We start from the raw sequence: 14495 nt of genomic DNA on the forward strand, positions 1-14495 counted from the left end.
TCAGGGTGATGGTCAGAAAGACACCTGGAGTCAATGGTTATCTTTTTGGTGTTTTAGTTTTAATAATACTGTTCACACAGAAACGAAATACACACCATTCGAGCTAGTTTTTGGTAGACCTAGTGTAATACCTTGTAGAGTAAGTCAATATATTGAACCATTATATAACCCAGATAATTATGCTTTAGATCTTAAGTTTAAGTTACAAGTAGCGCAGGAAGATGCTCGTGAAAATTTAATTTTAAGCAAACAAAATCGTAAATGTAATTACGATAAATATACAAATAATGTAATTTATACAAATGGACAACTAATTTTAATTAAAAATGAAAAGGCAAATAAACTGGACACAGTGGATTGGACCATTTGTAATTTTAGAAGATTTAGGACTAAATGTAAAAATTTTAAAATGTAATAAGCCTTATATTGTCCATAAAAATACAACTAAACCATTTAAAACCTAAATTCAATTATTATGTACCTATTTCTTAAAAAAAAACAATTGTATCAAAACTTTTTTTTTTTTTCAATTCACCCCCCGAGGTGTAGTGTAATAAGTAGTATGTAAGTCAGATGGCGTATAAATATTAAGATCGTTGCACTAATTAGTCATTAATAAATCATCTTCTACCAAATACACTCGTTTCAATAACATAAGTCCCCTCAATAAACAATGCAACGTATGTTGGGTGTAGTTGGAAAACAAAAAAATATTTTAATTGAAAAAAATTCCTTAAGATTGTTATTTAAATATATGTGAATGTAATAGATAGATATACACATTTATATAAAATTTATTAAAATAAAGTAATGATTGTGAGATGGAAAAAATGTATAATAAATATTAAAAAGTAAAATTTAATAACCTCATTTTGTTTTAATTAAATCCGGAAAATTATTTATCCCCCAAGCCAGGGAATCCAGTTACTATGGTAACATTATACGCAACTACGATATTGGTAGCCCTGCGTTAATGTCAATTTCATATTTATACTTGTCAATAAAAATTCTTTTGTCAAATCTTTCACGTGTTATTGTTTTGAACAGGTATCGATATTTTTTGAATAGGTTAATTTTGTAATTTAATAATAATTAGCTTAGTTTCTCCTGTTAAACCATACTTAAGGTCATCTGTAACATAATTTAAGAAGTCGAACGTATTTAAAACTATTGGTCATTTATGTTAAAAATTTCAACCTTTACAAGATGTCTCGACTTATTGTTAAGAATTTACCCAACAAGGTATTTTTATTTACCATTGATAAATATAAACTGTCTTGGTAATCAATAATTCAAAGTCATGTTTTAATCCAAGGTTACTATAGAAAAGCTACGAGACATATTCGGTGAAAAGGGAGAAGTAACTGACGTGCAGTTAAAATATACAAAAGATGGCAAATTCAGAAATTTCGGCTTTGTGGGATACCGGACAGAGGAACAAGCTGCTGCGGCTAAAGAGCATTTCAATGGTACATTTGTAAATAGTATGAAGATAAGTGTTGAAGATTGTGCAAATTTAGGGGATGAGAAAAAGCCGAGGGCATGGAGCAAATATGCAACCGACAGTACTGCATATAAAAAACTTCACAAAAATGATAACCCAGAAAATGTTAAACCTAAGAAGGATAAAATATCAAAAGCAGAAAAAAACAAAAACAAAATTAAGGAGCTTTTAAAATTGGTAATTTTTTTTGTATTACTTTCATTTATTCAAGTTCAATATTATAGGTAGAACTGAAATTAGCTACAGGGCTAGTTGTTACAACAATAGTCATAATATTTATACCGGTGATTCTCAACCTTTTTTTTGTTGCGGCACACTTTTAACAATTTTAAAATTTGGTGGCATACAAAGAAAAATATAAGTTTAAAAATTATTTACTTACCAATAACACACTGCATAAAATAGTTTATACAATAATTTTAAATGTTCGAAATAAAATAACATGTACTACAAAAATAACAGTATGTTTATTAAGGGATTAATTACAATTTAATATAAAAATACTTTTAATGTGTAATTTGAGCTTGATGTTTTTTGATAATTTCATTTGGTCGTAGAAATGACAATGCTACTCTCATATCGTCTTCTACATTTAATAATATTGATCTTTTTTTAGTTTTAATGTTGGTTAATGCTGAAAATCAGAATTCACACAAATAAGATGTGGAAAATTGTATTTATTTATTTAGTGTACAGGAAACAAACAGTGAAATAATTACAATAAATAAAAAATATAAAACAATTCATAAACCAATAAATAAATAAAATAAATAAAAATTGTAATAATATATTTAAAGCTTTTTTGGCTATCATTGGATAATTGCATTTAATGTTAATCCAAAATGAATCAATTGATTCTTCTGAATGTCTTAAAATTAAATCTCGATTTTTGGAAAGTAAAATGAGTTCTTCCTCTTCATTCAAAGCTTAGTCAAATACAGAATGACAGACGAACCCAATCAAATTTCTTTATATCTAATTTTGGGAAATAATGAATAATTCTCTCCTCTAATGTTGTCTGTAAATTGAAACTGCAAGCAAATAAATTAATAGTAAACTGAATCACATACATTTGCCAATTTTAACGAAAGAAAAAGTGCACTTACTACTATGCAACATGTTGGGAATCCCCACTGTCATTAAAACAACCTGTTTTTGTACGTACCAGTGACAAGTGTGAGCCGATTTGAGGCATAAAAATCAGTTTATGATTCTAAGAAAGAACATGTTGCAAAACAATGCAATAATTAAAAAAAAATTATGCATTTAAATATCTATTCCTGTTAAAAAGATTTTTCTTTTTAAATCATATTATTTAATAATATTAACTTAATTATATATCTAAAATTTGGCAGAACACTTTTAGAATTTCGCGGCACACAAAAGTGCCGCGGCACAGAGGTTGAGAATATTCACTTCTAGATGTACAATTTATGCAATGGTACTTAATAACTAGGATATATTGAGAAAATTCCTGGATTTGTGACCAAAGTATCAAAAACATTGCATTAAAGTATTTTTGTATTTATCTTTTCTTTAGATATATTGTTTGTAGTTGAAAGATTATGCATAAATAATGTAATACCTAACCTATATAGCACAATATCTTAATATTCTATTAACAGTTCCATTGTACTTTTTAATAGCACAAAGGAGATCCCCTGTTCACAGAGTTTATAGAAGCTCATATTAATGAGAAAACTGCTTGGATAAAAGATGCTTTAGAAGAAACTAACAAAAGTGACGAAAATGATAGTGGTGTTGAAGACGAAAGCCCTGAAAAATGTGACAAAACTGATAAAGAAGCGGAGACCAAGGAAATTGATAAAAAAGAAAATGAAAATGTTGCTAAAAAAAAAATTGCAGATACACAGATAAGCGATTTAGAGGTAAGATGTTAAGTGAAAATATCATTGTAATATGATAAAATTACTATTTATTAGAATAAAATGATTTTTCCTTATTTTTTTATACCATAAATACAAATATACTATATCACATAAGCAAGTATAGGTTAATAACATTATAATAATAATGTTATTAATTTTATTAAAATGTGTAATTTCTGTTGCAGTATATGAAAGTACTAATGAAGAAAGTTGATGGTTTCGCAGAAAAAAAAGAACCTACACAAGAGGATGAGGAAAAGCCTAAAAAAATTAGAAACAGACCTTTATTGCATGTTAAAGTGAGTTATTATATCATTTTTCTGCTCACATAATTGTATATACATATTATAATAGTTAAATATTTAATATAATTTAAATTAATTGCGATATTTAATATAAACAATTAGCAGTTTATTTACACACACTTAGGCATGGGTGATACAAATCGTATATAGATACAATATCTATATATCGGTACAAAATCTAATATCTAGATATCGAAACGCACGCACAGTATTTATAATATTCGGATATCCACCGATATCGGTCTTGTATACTCTGCATACAGTATATCCGATATCGAATATCGTTGTAAATTTGTAAATATCAATTGTCAAAGGAGTAGGCGCGAACGCGAGTAGGATTGTTAGTGAAATATCGATATATCGAACTTATTATTTAGAAATATCTATGTTTAGTACTATTTATTATTATTATGTTATTTATGTTTATTATTATTATGTAATATTTTTGAACGACATATCGTTAGTTTATATTGAAGTATAAATATTAAAGTTTTTTATATTTTTTAAATAAGTTTTTATTAGAATTAATCTTTTATTGTCTAATAATCGCAGTAGTCGAGCCGCCGAACTTATAATACAACAAGTATTTTTAAAATCTCACTGAAAAATATTGGTACACATAATCTTAGTTAAATTAAAAAGTTAGTCTTAGTTAAATTAAAAAGTTTGGAAATTATAATACAATAATTGCGTCACAGCTATTTTTGAGTATATTTGTAATATGGTTTTTTATTATGTGACGTCTGGTCTACCACCTAGCTCAATAACAAATAGCTTCTTACATTTGTTTAATTCGTCCTGTTTAGGCTCTGAGCGAGATATAAAAGAGTGATATATATATCTTAGAGCGAAAAGATATATATCTCTTTTTTCTTCTTAATGATATAGTTTGCGCAAGTCTAATATTTAATAATTACATATTTCTATATTGTATTTGATTTAATAAAAATATAATCGGTTTCAGAACAATTCATAAATACGACTCACGTTTAGGTTATCTGTTGATATTTTTTAAAATATCGGATATTCGATATCTACGTAGACAGAGAAACAAAGTTTAGTTTCTCTGTGTACGGATATCTAGATATTTTAACCGTTAAGGATATTATGATATTTTTACTGGTATCGGTTGTTTGACCTTGGGTGTCATTTTAGAAATTGCTATTATTTTTATGATCTATTTTATTTTCGTTTTATGTTTTCGCGGTCGCGTTGTTAGCTTTGTAATTTAATAACTCGCTTTTTTTTCTAAATTTTAGGTGTTTTTCGTAACTCATGTATTTTTTCTTGTTTAGGTAGATGTATATAATAATTTATGATATGTGTAAAATAATGTACATATTGTAATGAACATTTCAAGGAAATGAGGTATTTAGGGCAACTGTTAATATTCATTGAATGTAATTTTAAAGAATGATTTTTAGTTAGATTAATGTTTGTGTTAAATACAATGAAGAATTGTCTCGTCCCAATACGAGCGTAATTTTCGATAAATTCAACTGTAGGCAAAAAAGACAAGGGCTCTTCAGGCATTTTACAGATATTTTTAAAAGTCAAATTAGATCAAAAGAGATACGAGTTATTACTCTTTCGACAACTGTTAAAAGAGATGTATATACGAAGAAATGAACTTTTAAATACGCCGGCATTACAGAAAAACATCGCTATTACGCAGTCAGTCATAAGCCTTAAAAAATTCATACTTTTTTTTAGTAGGAAAGTTCATTTCACTGATTTTCAAATTCGGAACTGCAACATATCTATTAATAAACAAATATTTACTTATTTAACCATGTTATTATCAATAACAAAAATAAACCAATACATAATATATGCGATAAACACAAATATTTATTAATATTAATCTGATATCATCTGGTACTGATTCGATTTCGGAGTACCATAGACTCGATACAATATCTAGATATTAAAATATATAGATACGATATCGCTTCAAAGCGATATTACCCATGCCTACACACACTTTTTGTCATCATATTTTTACTTATGCATTTAAACATCTTTTAATACCTCAAAAATGTAAGCATAATAATTGGAACTTTCATTTTTTTGTGGTTAATTCTAAGCTACAAATTAAGCTTATTCATTGAAAGATATATGTGAAAAATTTGTTTATGCATATATCTTTCGTAAAATATTCTTAAAATACTTTTCATTACACTATATAATTGTAATTTGCTATCAAAAATCTCTATTTTAAAAGGAGAATAACATTTGCGATCTTCATTGCGTGCATTAGAAAGGTATGGCAATATTTTAAGTTCTCTCACTTTACTTTAGAGATTTTTGTACTAAAATTTCAAGTCAGAGTCAATACCAACATCTTATCATTTTTTTTTTCTGTTACAGGTAACAGGCTTACCATTTAAATGTAAAAAGAAAGATATTAAAGAACTCTTCAAGCCTCTAGTACCATACTCAATAAGATTTCCTCTGGGTAAAGGTAGAAAGGTAGCTGGGTTCTGTTATGTGGGCTTTAGGACTGAAAAGGAATTTAACAAAGCACTTAATAAAGACAAACTTTTTATAGGTATAATGATTTTGGTATTATTTCTACTAGAATTATTAAAAGCAATATACTGTTGTAAGGATTGGTAAATATTTCTTACGGCGCTACTGTCTATGCTGGGCGGTCGTGACCACTTTTGACACCCATTTGCTCATCCTCATACTAAAATAAAAAAAATATATTAAATTGTTTTAGCATTTATAGATAAAAAATATAATTGTTTATAAACATTTTTGACATATATTGATTTATTTCGTACTGATAATCAAAATTATCTATTTGAACATATTCTACATGTTAATTGTCCTATTGTAAAATTAAAATTTAATGTTTTTTTGTTTTTAAAGGTTCGGATTTTTGAAAATCATATTAATTTATAATTAAATAAAAACTTAAACCAATTAGGTTTAAATTCCAAAAATTCAACAAACATATTTTGAAATATACAAATGATTTAGTGTCTTCTTTTTCTGGCAGCTCATTTTCTCTTTTCAATTTTATTTGTTTTTATTTGTGCTCTGTATTGTAATTTACAATGCAAAGAAACAATAAGCTAAACTGTATGAACTAACCAGGAAATGTAAAAATTTTAGGTAAACATCGTCTGCATGTTTATAAATATGAAGATAAAGCAAAGAAAGCCGCAGAGGAAGAGGAACAAAAAAACATAAAGGAAAAACGTGAGGTAAACATTCTTTAGTTGTACTTAAATTTGTGCAAATGAACAAATTGTATATTTGTGTACTTTTCCTATTAACAAACTAAGGTTACAATGCCATACTTATAAATGTCGTTTAGTTAGCGGGTGATTATTGTAAAAATGCTATGGCGTCTTGTTTCGAATGTCAAATCATATAATAATGACAAAAAAAGCGTTAAGAAAATTGTTGCTTTTTTACGATCACGCAAGCTCATATTCACGCATATGTGCGGGCCGCACAGATTTGAAACGGACTGGATACCGCATTTACTAAGTAGTAAGAAAACCGAGCCCCTCCTTTTTTCCGACCTACAAAAATATTCGACCGTTAGACACCTCCAAAAATAAAAATTATTACAATGAAATAAAACATCTCCATTGAGTGATCACTAACATTGAAGAGTTTTGAAAATAAATTAATATCGGTAAATAAATTAATGTGTTGCCATTAAAAACGTTGAGTTCTTTACAATTATTATTATTTTTATTTTTTTTTTTCATACCAGAAAGACGGCAATGAAGAGAGTATTGGCGAGAGTGGTAGCATTTTTGTGAGGAACTTACCGTATGTTGTATCTGAACAAGAAGTATCAAATTTGTTTGAAAAATATGGTTAGTATTTAATACAAACTATTATAAATATGTAATATATCATTATACACATAACAAAAATGTTTGAAAATGATAAATTGAATTATGTTAAATTTATTTGTCAGGTCCACTCACCGAAGTGAATATGCCTATTGATCCAGTTTTGCGTCAACCGAAAGGATTCGCCACGGTCACCTTCGTGATGCCTGAGCACGCTGTAAAGGCATACACGGAACTCGATGGTACGGCATTCTGTGGAAGAATGCTACATCTGTTACCGGCCAAAACAGAAAAACTAATTGATGAAGAGGATGATGGTAAGTTCTAATAAATTACAATCAATATAACAGCCTGTTAATATCCTACTGCTGGGCTAAGGCCTCCTTTCCCTTTTGAGGAGAAAGTTTGGAGCTTATTCCACCACGCTGTCCAATGCGGGTTGGTAGAATACACATGTGGCAGAATTTCAATGAAATTAGACACATGCAGGTTTCCTCACGATGTTTTCCTTAACCGTCAAGCACGAGATGAGTTATAAACGTAAATTAAGCACATGAAAATTCAGTGGCGCTTGCCCCGGTTTGAACCCACGATCATCGGTTAAGATTCACGCGTTCTAACCACTGGGCCATCTCGGCTTAGGTATACTTTTGACCAAACAAGAAAAAATCTAAAATCAAGATGAATCTAACGCAAATGTTTCTATTTGATATATTGAATTAGTGTGTAGTGGTTTCTGTACTGTGGTAATAACTAGGCCACCTTGGCCTTTTTAAGCCCTTTTTTAATTTAAAGAATGTACAAAATCATTCATAGATTTCAATATTAGGTATACATTCTGAATTTTTCCACTTACCGCGAGATTTGTTAAAGATTATTTATTTAATAAATCAAAACTATGAGATGAATTTCCTTCACAATGTGAAACTAATCACTATACACAGCAAGTAAAGCCGTCGATCTCTCTTTTATTTTTCTTTTAGAGTGCACTAGTGCTTAGTGCAATAAGTTTTTGAGACGTGGCCTTGCTGATATTCAGGAAAGTAAGGAAAGACAGTTAGGAAGACATGTTCAACGGAGACATCGAATTTATTAACAACATAAAAAGAATAACTTTCATATTCTCAGCACTTCGTATATTTGAATGATTTTTTGTCGTAAATGGAAATAGTCATACAATATAAAAAAAAATAATTTTAAATATACTCTTGATGAGTAGGACAAGTTATCGGGTGCTTGTTATTGTTGGTACCAATAACAAGCTCCCGAGCGCATGTGACGTAACAATGTTAAATTTTCCTCTGTCAAAGATTTTCGATGTGATTTCGTTTGAAATTTAATTATTCTCATTCTTATAATCGTTCATTAACACGTTAACATTATGACGTCACAAATATTCGTTGTCCGTTTTGTAATTAAGCAAACAACCAATGAGTAAATTATTAATTTACAGAAGGGCTGTCATTTAAAGAAAAGAAGGCAAAAAAATTGAAACAGCAAGCGAAGTCGTCCCATAATTGGAACGTGCTGTTCTTGGGAGCCAACGCCGTCGCGGACGTGGTCGCCGCCACGTATAACACCACCAAGGAACAGCTGCTGAGCGATAACAGTAAAAGTAAGCAGTGATTTTATAATTTCATATCATGGTCCAACTTGTTTAGATTATAGTTTAATACTTCATTCATAAAATAAAAACTTATTATTACGATCGCGATATCTTCTAAATTCAATATGCTTTAAATTGCCTTATAGGTATGTGATGAAAACGCGTAACTAGTTTTTAGGTATACCGTAACTGTGCATATCTCACTGCTGGGCTAAAGGCCTCTTGTACCTTTTTTTTTTTGAGTAGAAGGTTTGAAGCTTTTTCCACCACGCTGCTCCAATGCGGTTTGGTGGCAATACACATGTGGCAGAATTTCAGTGAAATTAGACACATGTAAAGCACGAGATGAATTATAATCACAAATTAAACACATGAAAATTCAGTGGTGCTTGCCCGGGTTTGAACCCACGATTATCGATTAAGATTAACGCGTCCTTACCACTGGGCCATCTCGGCTTAGGTATACTTTTGACCAAATAAGAAAAAATCTAAAATCAAGATGAATCTAACGCAAATGTTTCTATTTGGTATATTGAATTAGTGTGTAGTGGTTTCTGTACTGTGGTAATAACTAACTTGTTATATTCACCCACAAGCCAAACAATATAAAGGAGGTTTTACTGGTGGTAGAGCTTTGTGCAAGCTCGTCTGGGTAGTTACCACCCACCCACTCATCAGATATTTTACCGCAAAACAGCAGTACTTGATATTGTTGTGTTCCGGTTTGAAGGGTGAGTGAGCCAGTGTAATTACAGGTACAAAGGACATAACATCTTAGTTCCGAAGGTTGGTGGCGCATTGGTGATGTAAGCGATGGTTAACATTTCTTACAATGCCAATGTCTATGGGCGTTGGTGACCACTTACCATCAGTTGGCCCATATGCTCGTCCGCCTTCCTATTCTATAATAAAAAAAGGTTATGGGAGTAAAAATGTAACTGCAAATAGAAAAAAGATAATCGTTCAATAATCAACTAAATGTTTTACCATCAGTCTAATGAATCATTCTAATCTGACTAAATATTTTCCAACACGTTCTAAAAAATATAAATTTAATATTAGATACGAGTGCGGCTGTTCGACTTGCGCTAGGAGAGACACAGCTGGTCGCCGAAACTAGGACGTTCTTAGAAACCAATGGTGTTTATTTGGATGCCTTTAATAGAGTAAGATCTTAAAAATTTTACAATTCACAAGATACAGAATCTTGTTAATTTTGCATTTTTTTTTAAATATTATGTTTGTTTTTCCAGCCAGCAACTAAAAGATCAAAAACATGCATATTAGTGAAAAATTTACCAGCGGGAACCGACAAAGAAGAAATTAAATCGTTATTCGTGAAACATGGTCAATTATCACGCTTCGTCATGCCGAACCACGGTATCACCGCACTTGTAGATTTTATAGAACCATTTGAAGCTAAAAAGGCCTTTACTAAGTTAGCTTACTCTCAGTTCAAGTCGGCGCCCCTTTATTTGGAATGGGCACCAGATAATATATTCGTGAAAAATGTTGAAACATCAAAAGATATCAGTGAAAAAGTCGCCGAAAGCGAAGTAGTACGAGATAAGAGTAGTAGTAGAATTGGAGAAGACGAAAAAGTAACGTCTAAAGAAAAAAGTGAAAAGCAAGAGAATATTAAAGAAAATGATAAAGAAGAATATATTGAAGATGAAGCACCAGAGAATGATACGACGCTTTTTGTGAAAAATCTTAATTTCAAAACCACGGAAGAGAATTTAAAAGCGGTGAGTTTTATTAATTTTCATATCTTTAATATAAGTTCATTTAAGGTTAGCGTCCACATATATTAGCTGGAAAGTATGCTATCAATGGTTTAATGAACAATTATGATGGCTGTCATACTTTGTACAATTTCAATGACGCAGTTAAAACGCAGTTAGTGACGATGATGGTGTTTTCCTGACCGATTCCGGCCATTCTCAAGAGGGACTAGCCATCTGCGTGGGACGTATTATAGCGCAAAATTGTGCGCATAAACAGAGATGCACTCTCATAATGCGATGGGATGAAAATTCCGACACGACCGGAAACTGGTGGTAGAGCTTTGTGCAAGCTCGTCTGGGTAGGTACCACCCACTCATCTGATATTCTACCGCCAAACAGCAGTACTTGGTATTGTTGTGTTCCGGTTTGAAGGGTGAGTGAGCCAGTGTAATTACAAGCACAAGGGACATAAAATCTTAGTTCCCAAGGTTGGTGGCGCATTGGTGATGTAAGCAATGGTTAACATTTCTTACAATGCCAATGTCTATGGGCGTTGGTGACCACTTACCATCAGGTGGCCTACATGCTCGTCCGCCTTCCTATTCTATAAAAAAAAACGACAACCAACGACTACGTATTTTCCCTGCCTGAGCCTTGCGATCCTTGGCCCAGAAGTTGGCATTAATTACAAATAATTATTGACTATGTAATAACCAACTTTGCGGCAAAGATTAAGTTAGGAAACCGGCGACTTCAAACAATTACCTTGTCATTTTGTCAATGGTTACTGAGTTTTTTCAAAAATTGTTCACAGCTAAAACGTAAGAATAAAAATTAATTTTAATAGACTGTAATAGGACGTGTATATAATAAACATTATTTAAACTGTTGGCAATTCTATAACACATTAACACCATGAGCAATTTAATTCAACGTAATATATTATTAGCATTTCAGTTACTGCGGAAAAATTCACAATGTGACAATAGCCAAGAAAAAGGACCCAAGAAATCCTGGACAATTCTTATCTATGGGTTATGGATTCATTCAATATATTAAAAGGGAACATACAAACAAAGCTTTGAAGGAGCTTCAAAGCTCAATTCTCGACGGTAAAACTTTAGAATTGAAGCGATCCGAGAGAGGGAATACGTAAGAATAGCCTACTTATATTTAAAGTTATTTAAGTTTATTCGCTTTATCCGTTAAAAGTAGGATGTTAAAAACATTTTCAACAAAATAAAATTCTTCGTTCAAGTGATCGCCGTAACAATTAATATTTGATACGTAACAAGTTGAAAGGTTTTTATAATTAAATATTTTTATAATAAATCTTATAATAAGTATATGTAAATGGAACATGTCTCGACGTGGACTTACCAACTAAACCGGAGACATTCGTGCGTTCACTATTCCCCAAATTTCATATTTCGCCACGACCAAATCAAGTAGAGGCATAGGACGTTTACTTACCAAGGCACGTAAGCGTGAACAATCCCCAACTTTTTCTTGAAAGAAAAGCCCAGACCCTGTTCGAACCCTGGATCTAAGCAATAGCAGCCTCTTAAGCCTGGCAATTATACTAGACCGAAGAGACGCAGTCGATATTAAATTTATTCTCTATGACCTTGTTGTCTTCATTATTCTCTCAATAGATAGGATTTATTTTGGCGAAAACAGCAATCTACTTATTTAATATAAGGCGGGCTAATTAATGTTCCTTGTTTCAGCACGGAAGTGAAGTCGTCGAAGAAAAGTGTCAAGGATACGGTACAAAATGGCACAAAAATTCTCGTTAGAAATGTGCCATTCCAAGCTAATAGAAATGAATTACATGAAATATTTAGGTAATCATAGATTATAGACTCATTAGTAGTAGTAGTATGTAAATAATCATATCCTGGATAATTAAAATAAATGTATTGATAACATAATAAAGTAATGTTTAATAACCTTGCGGTTTAACTTTAAATATTTGCCACTATCAATTCCGTTAAATGTATTATCTTGTAAATATCAAAACAGAAAATAATTATTTTACTGATAAAATTAGTAAGTTACGATTTTATTATCTTAATGGTAGATCACAATTTACAAAAGGAATAAAACATAGAGACTAGAATATTAAATTTTATTTTTTATTTTACTATATCTTTCTTACAGAGCGTTCGGAGAAATTAAAACATTGCGACTCCCTAAAAAGTTGACAGTTGGATCTGACCAACATAGAGGTTTCGCTTTTGTCGACTATTATTCTAAAACGGATGCAAAGGTAATAAATGTTGAATATTCACAATTAAAATAAACTATTTAATCTAGGGCTGTTTGTCTAAAAACAAACAGTGCAGTTATAAAATTAAACGACCAACATATAACAAGTTTAATGCTGAATATTCACATTATAATAATTGATTTTATTTGATTTAAGCATTTGGTCTTTTACTGTTTATAACTATTCATAAATGTAAAACAGTTAGTAATATTTAATTTTTGTAAATTATTAAGTTTTTTATTATTAAACTTTTTTTTTTAGTCTGCATTTGAAGCTCTCTGCCAATCAACTCATCTTTATGGAAGGCGCTTAGTTTTGGAGTGGGCCGATCAAAGCGACGAGACAGAAGATGTTGACTTGTTAAGAAAAAGGACAGCTGAAGCGTTTAATGCAAGGGTTCCCGGAGGCAAAAAGTCAAGAAAAGCAGCAGTTGATGTTGAAACATTTGTTGAAGCTGATGAGAAATAATTGTTAAATATAGTTAATTTTCTTTATTTTGATCCAATCTTATTTAATACCCATACTTTTATAAAATAAAATTAATAATATTACTGTTATATTTTAATGAACTTTGCTGTAACATGAACCCCCAAAATATTAATAGTAAAATAAATATTAAAAATTGTAATGAAACATAAGAATCTAAGTATTGATGCGATCAATTTGGTTGTGTTGAAAAAATATTTATTTATTCAACGCTTCAATTAACAACTTAAATAAAATAAAGCTCATTAAAAAAAAAACGAAATATTCAATGGCCAGCTGTTTTGTCAAAGCAAAGATCTCTTTCGACAAACTTTGGGATAGAAGACTAATTGCGAAACATGTAGCATAAATCAATATTTAATACATTTTAAAAATTCATACAAACGTACATTCATAATACACACATATATTATAAATAATAATACAATCATCCATATTTATGCTAATGCTATGTATTCATACATTTCTCTAAATATTTTTTTTTATGTGTCTAGTTGTTTGCATATATGTACAAATGTCTGATTTATTTATGTTAACTTTTAATATTTATTAAGAGATAAATGCTGATAATAAAAATAACAAGATAAAATAAATGTATTCAGCCAAATTACTTGTCCAAAAGATAAATAATTCTAATTTTAACATAAAGGCCCAATAGTTTGATGACTACCAATAATTTTTTATACTATTTTTTTTTAATTTAAATCCTATGATGTTCTAAACGTTAAATTCAGTGTTATTGCTTCAAGTTGATTAATTATTGTTACAGTTATTTATTCTAAAGAAATTAATTTTCATGCACATTGTTATTACACATGTCCATTACCTGCCAGTTATAATTAAAAAACATTTTTATTTACTCATTGTAATAGTTCTTTATAACA

At 30.2% G+C, this 14495-nt stretch overlaps 1 protein-coding gene across 1 annotated transcript; it reads left to right on the forward strand.

The window, feature by feature from the left end:
* Window positions 1-1030: 1030 nt before the first annotated feature.
* On the forward strand, window positions 1031-13711 carry LOC126773615 (probable RNA-binding protein 19). The gene is made up of 15 exons (XM_050494599.1): window positions 1031-1242; window positions 1316-1681; window positions 3151-3393; window positions 3579-3692; window positions 6069-6249; window positions 6822-6913; window positions 7435-7540; window positions 7645-7836; window positions 8973-9134; window positions 10188-10291; window positions 10379-10873; window positions 11803-12005; window positions 12584-12700; window positions 13017-13125; window positions 13387-13711. The coding sequence occupies exons 1-15, from the start codon at window positions 1207-1209 to the stop codon at window positions 13591-13593; spliced, it is 2727 nt and encodes a 908-aa protein (XP_050350556.1). The 5' UTR covers window positions 1031-1206; the 3' UTR covers window positions 13594-13711.
* The last annotated feature ends 784 nt before the right edge of the window (window positions 13712-14495 follow it).

This window comes from Nymphalis io, chromosome 15, assembly GCF_905147045.1.
Source record: "Nymphalis io chromosome 15, ilAglIoxx1.1, whole genome shotgun sequence".
NCBI lineage: Eukaryota > Metazoa > Arthropoda > Insecta > Lepidoptera > Nymphalidae > Nymphalis > Nymphalis io.

What these genes read in the sequence shown, in the direction of transcription:
- LOC126773615 (XM_050494599.1), top strand. Translation starts at nt 1,207, where the DNA reads ATGTCTCGACTTATTGTTAAGAATTTACCCAACAAG. An exon ending in CACAGATAAGCGATTTAGAG is followed by an intron (nt 3,394 to 3,578) that starts GTAAGATGTTAA and finishes TTTCTGTTGCAG; the next exon opens with TATATGAAAGTACTAATGAA. An exon ending in CGATCCGAGAGAGGGAATAC is followed by an intron (nt 12,006 to 12,583) that starts GTAAGAATAGCC and finishes TCCTTGTTTCAG; the next exon opens with CACGGAAGTGAAGTCGTCGA.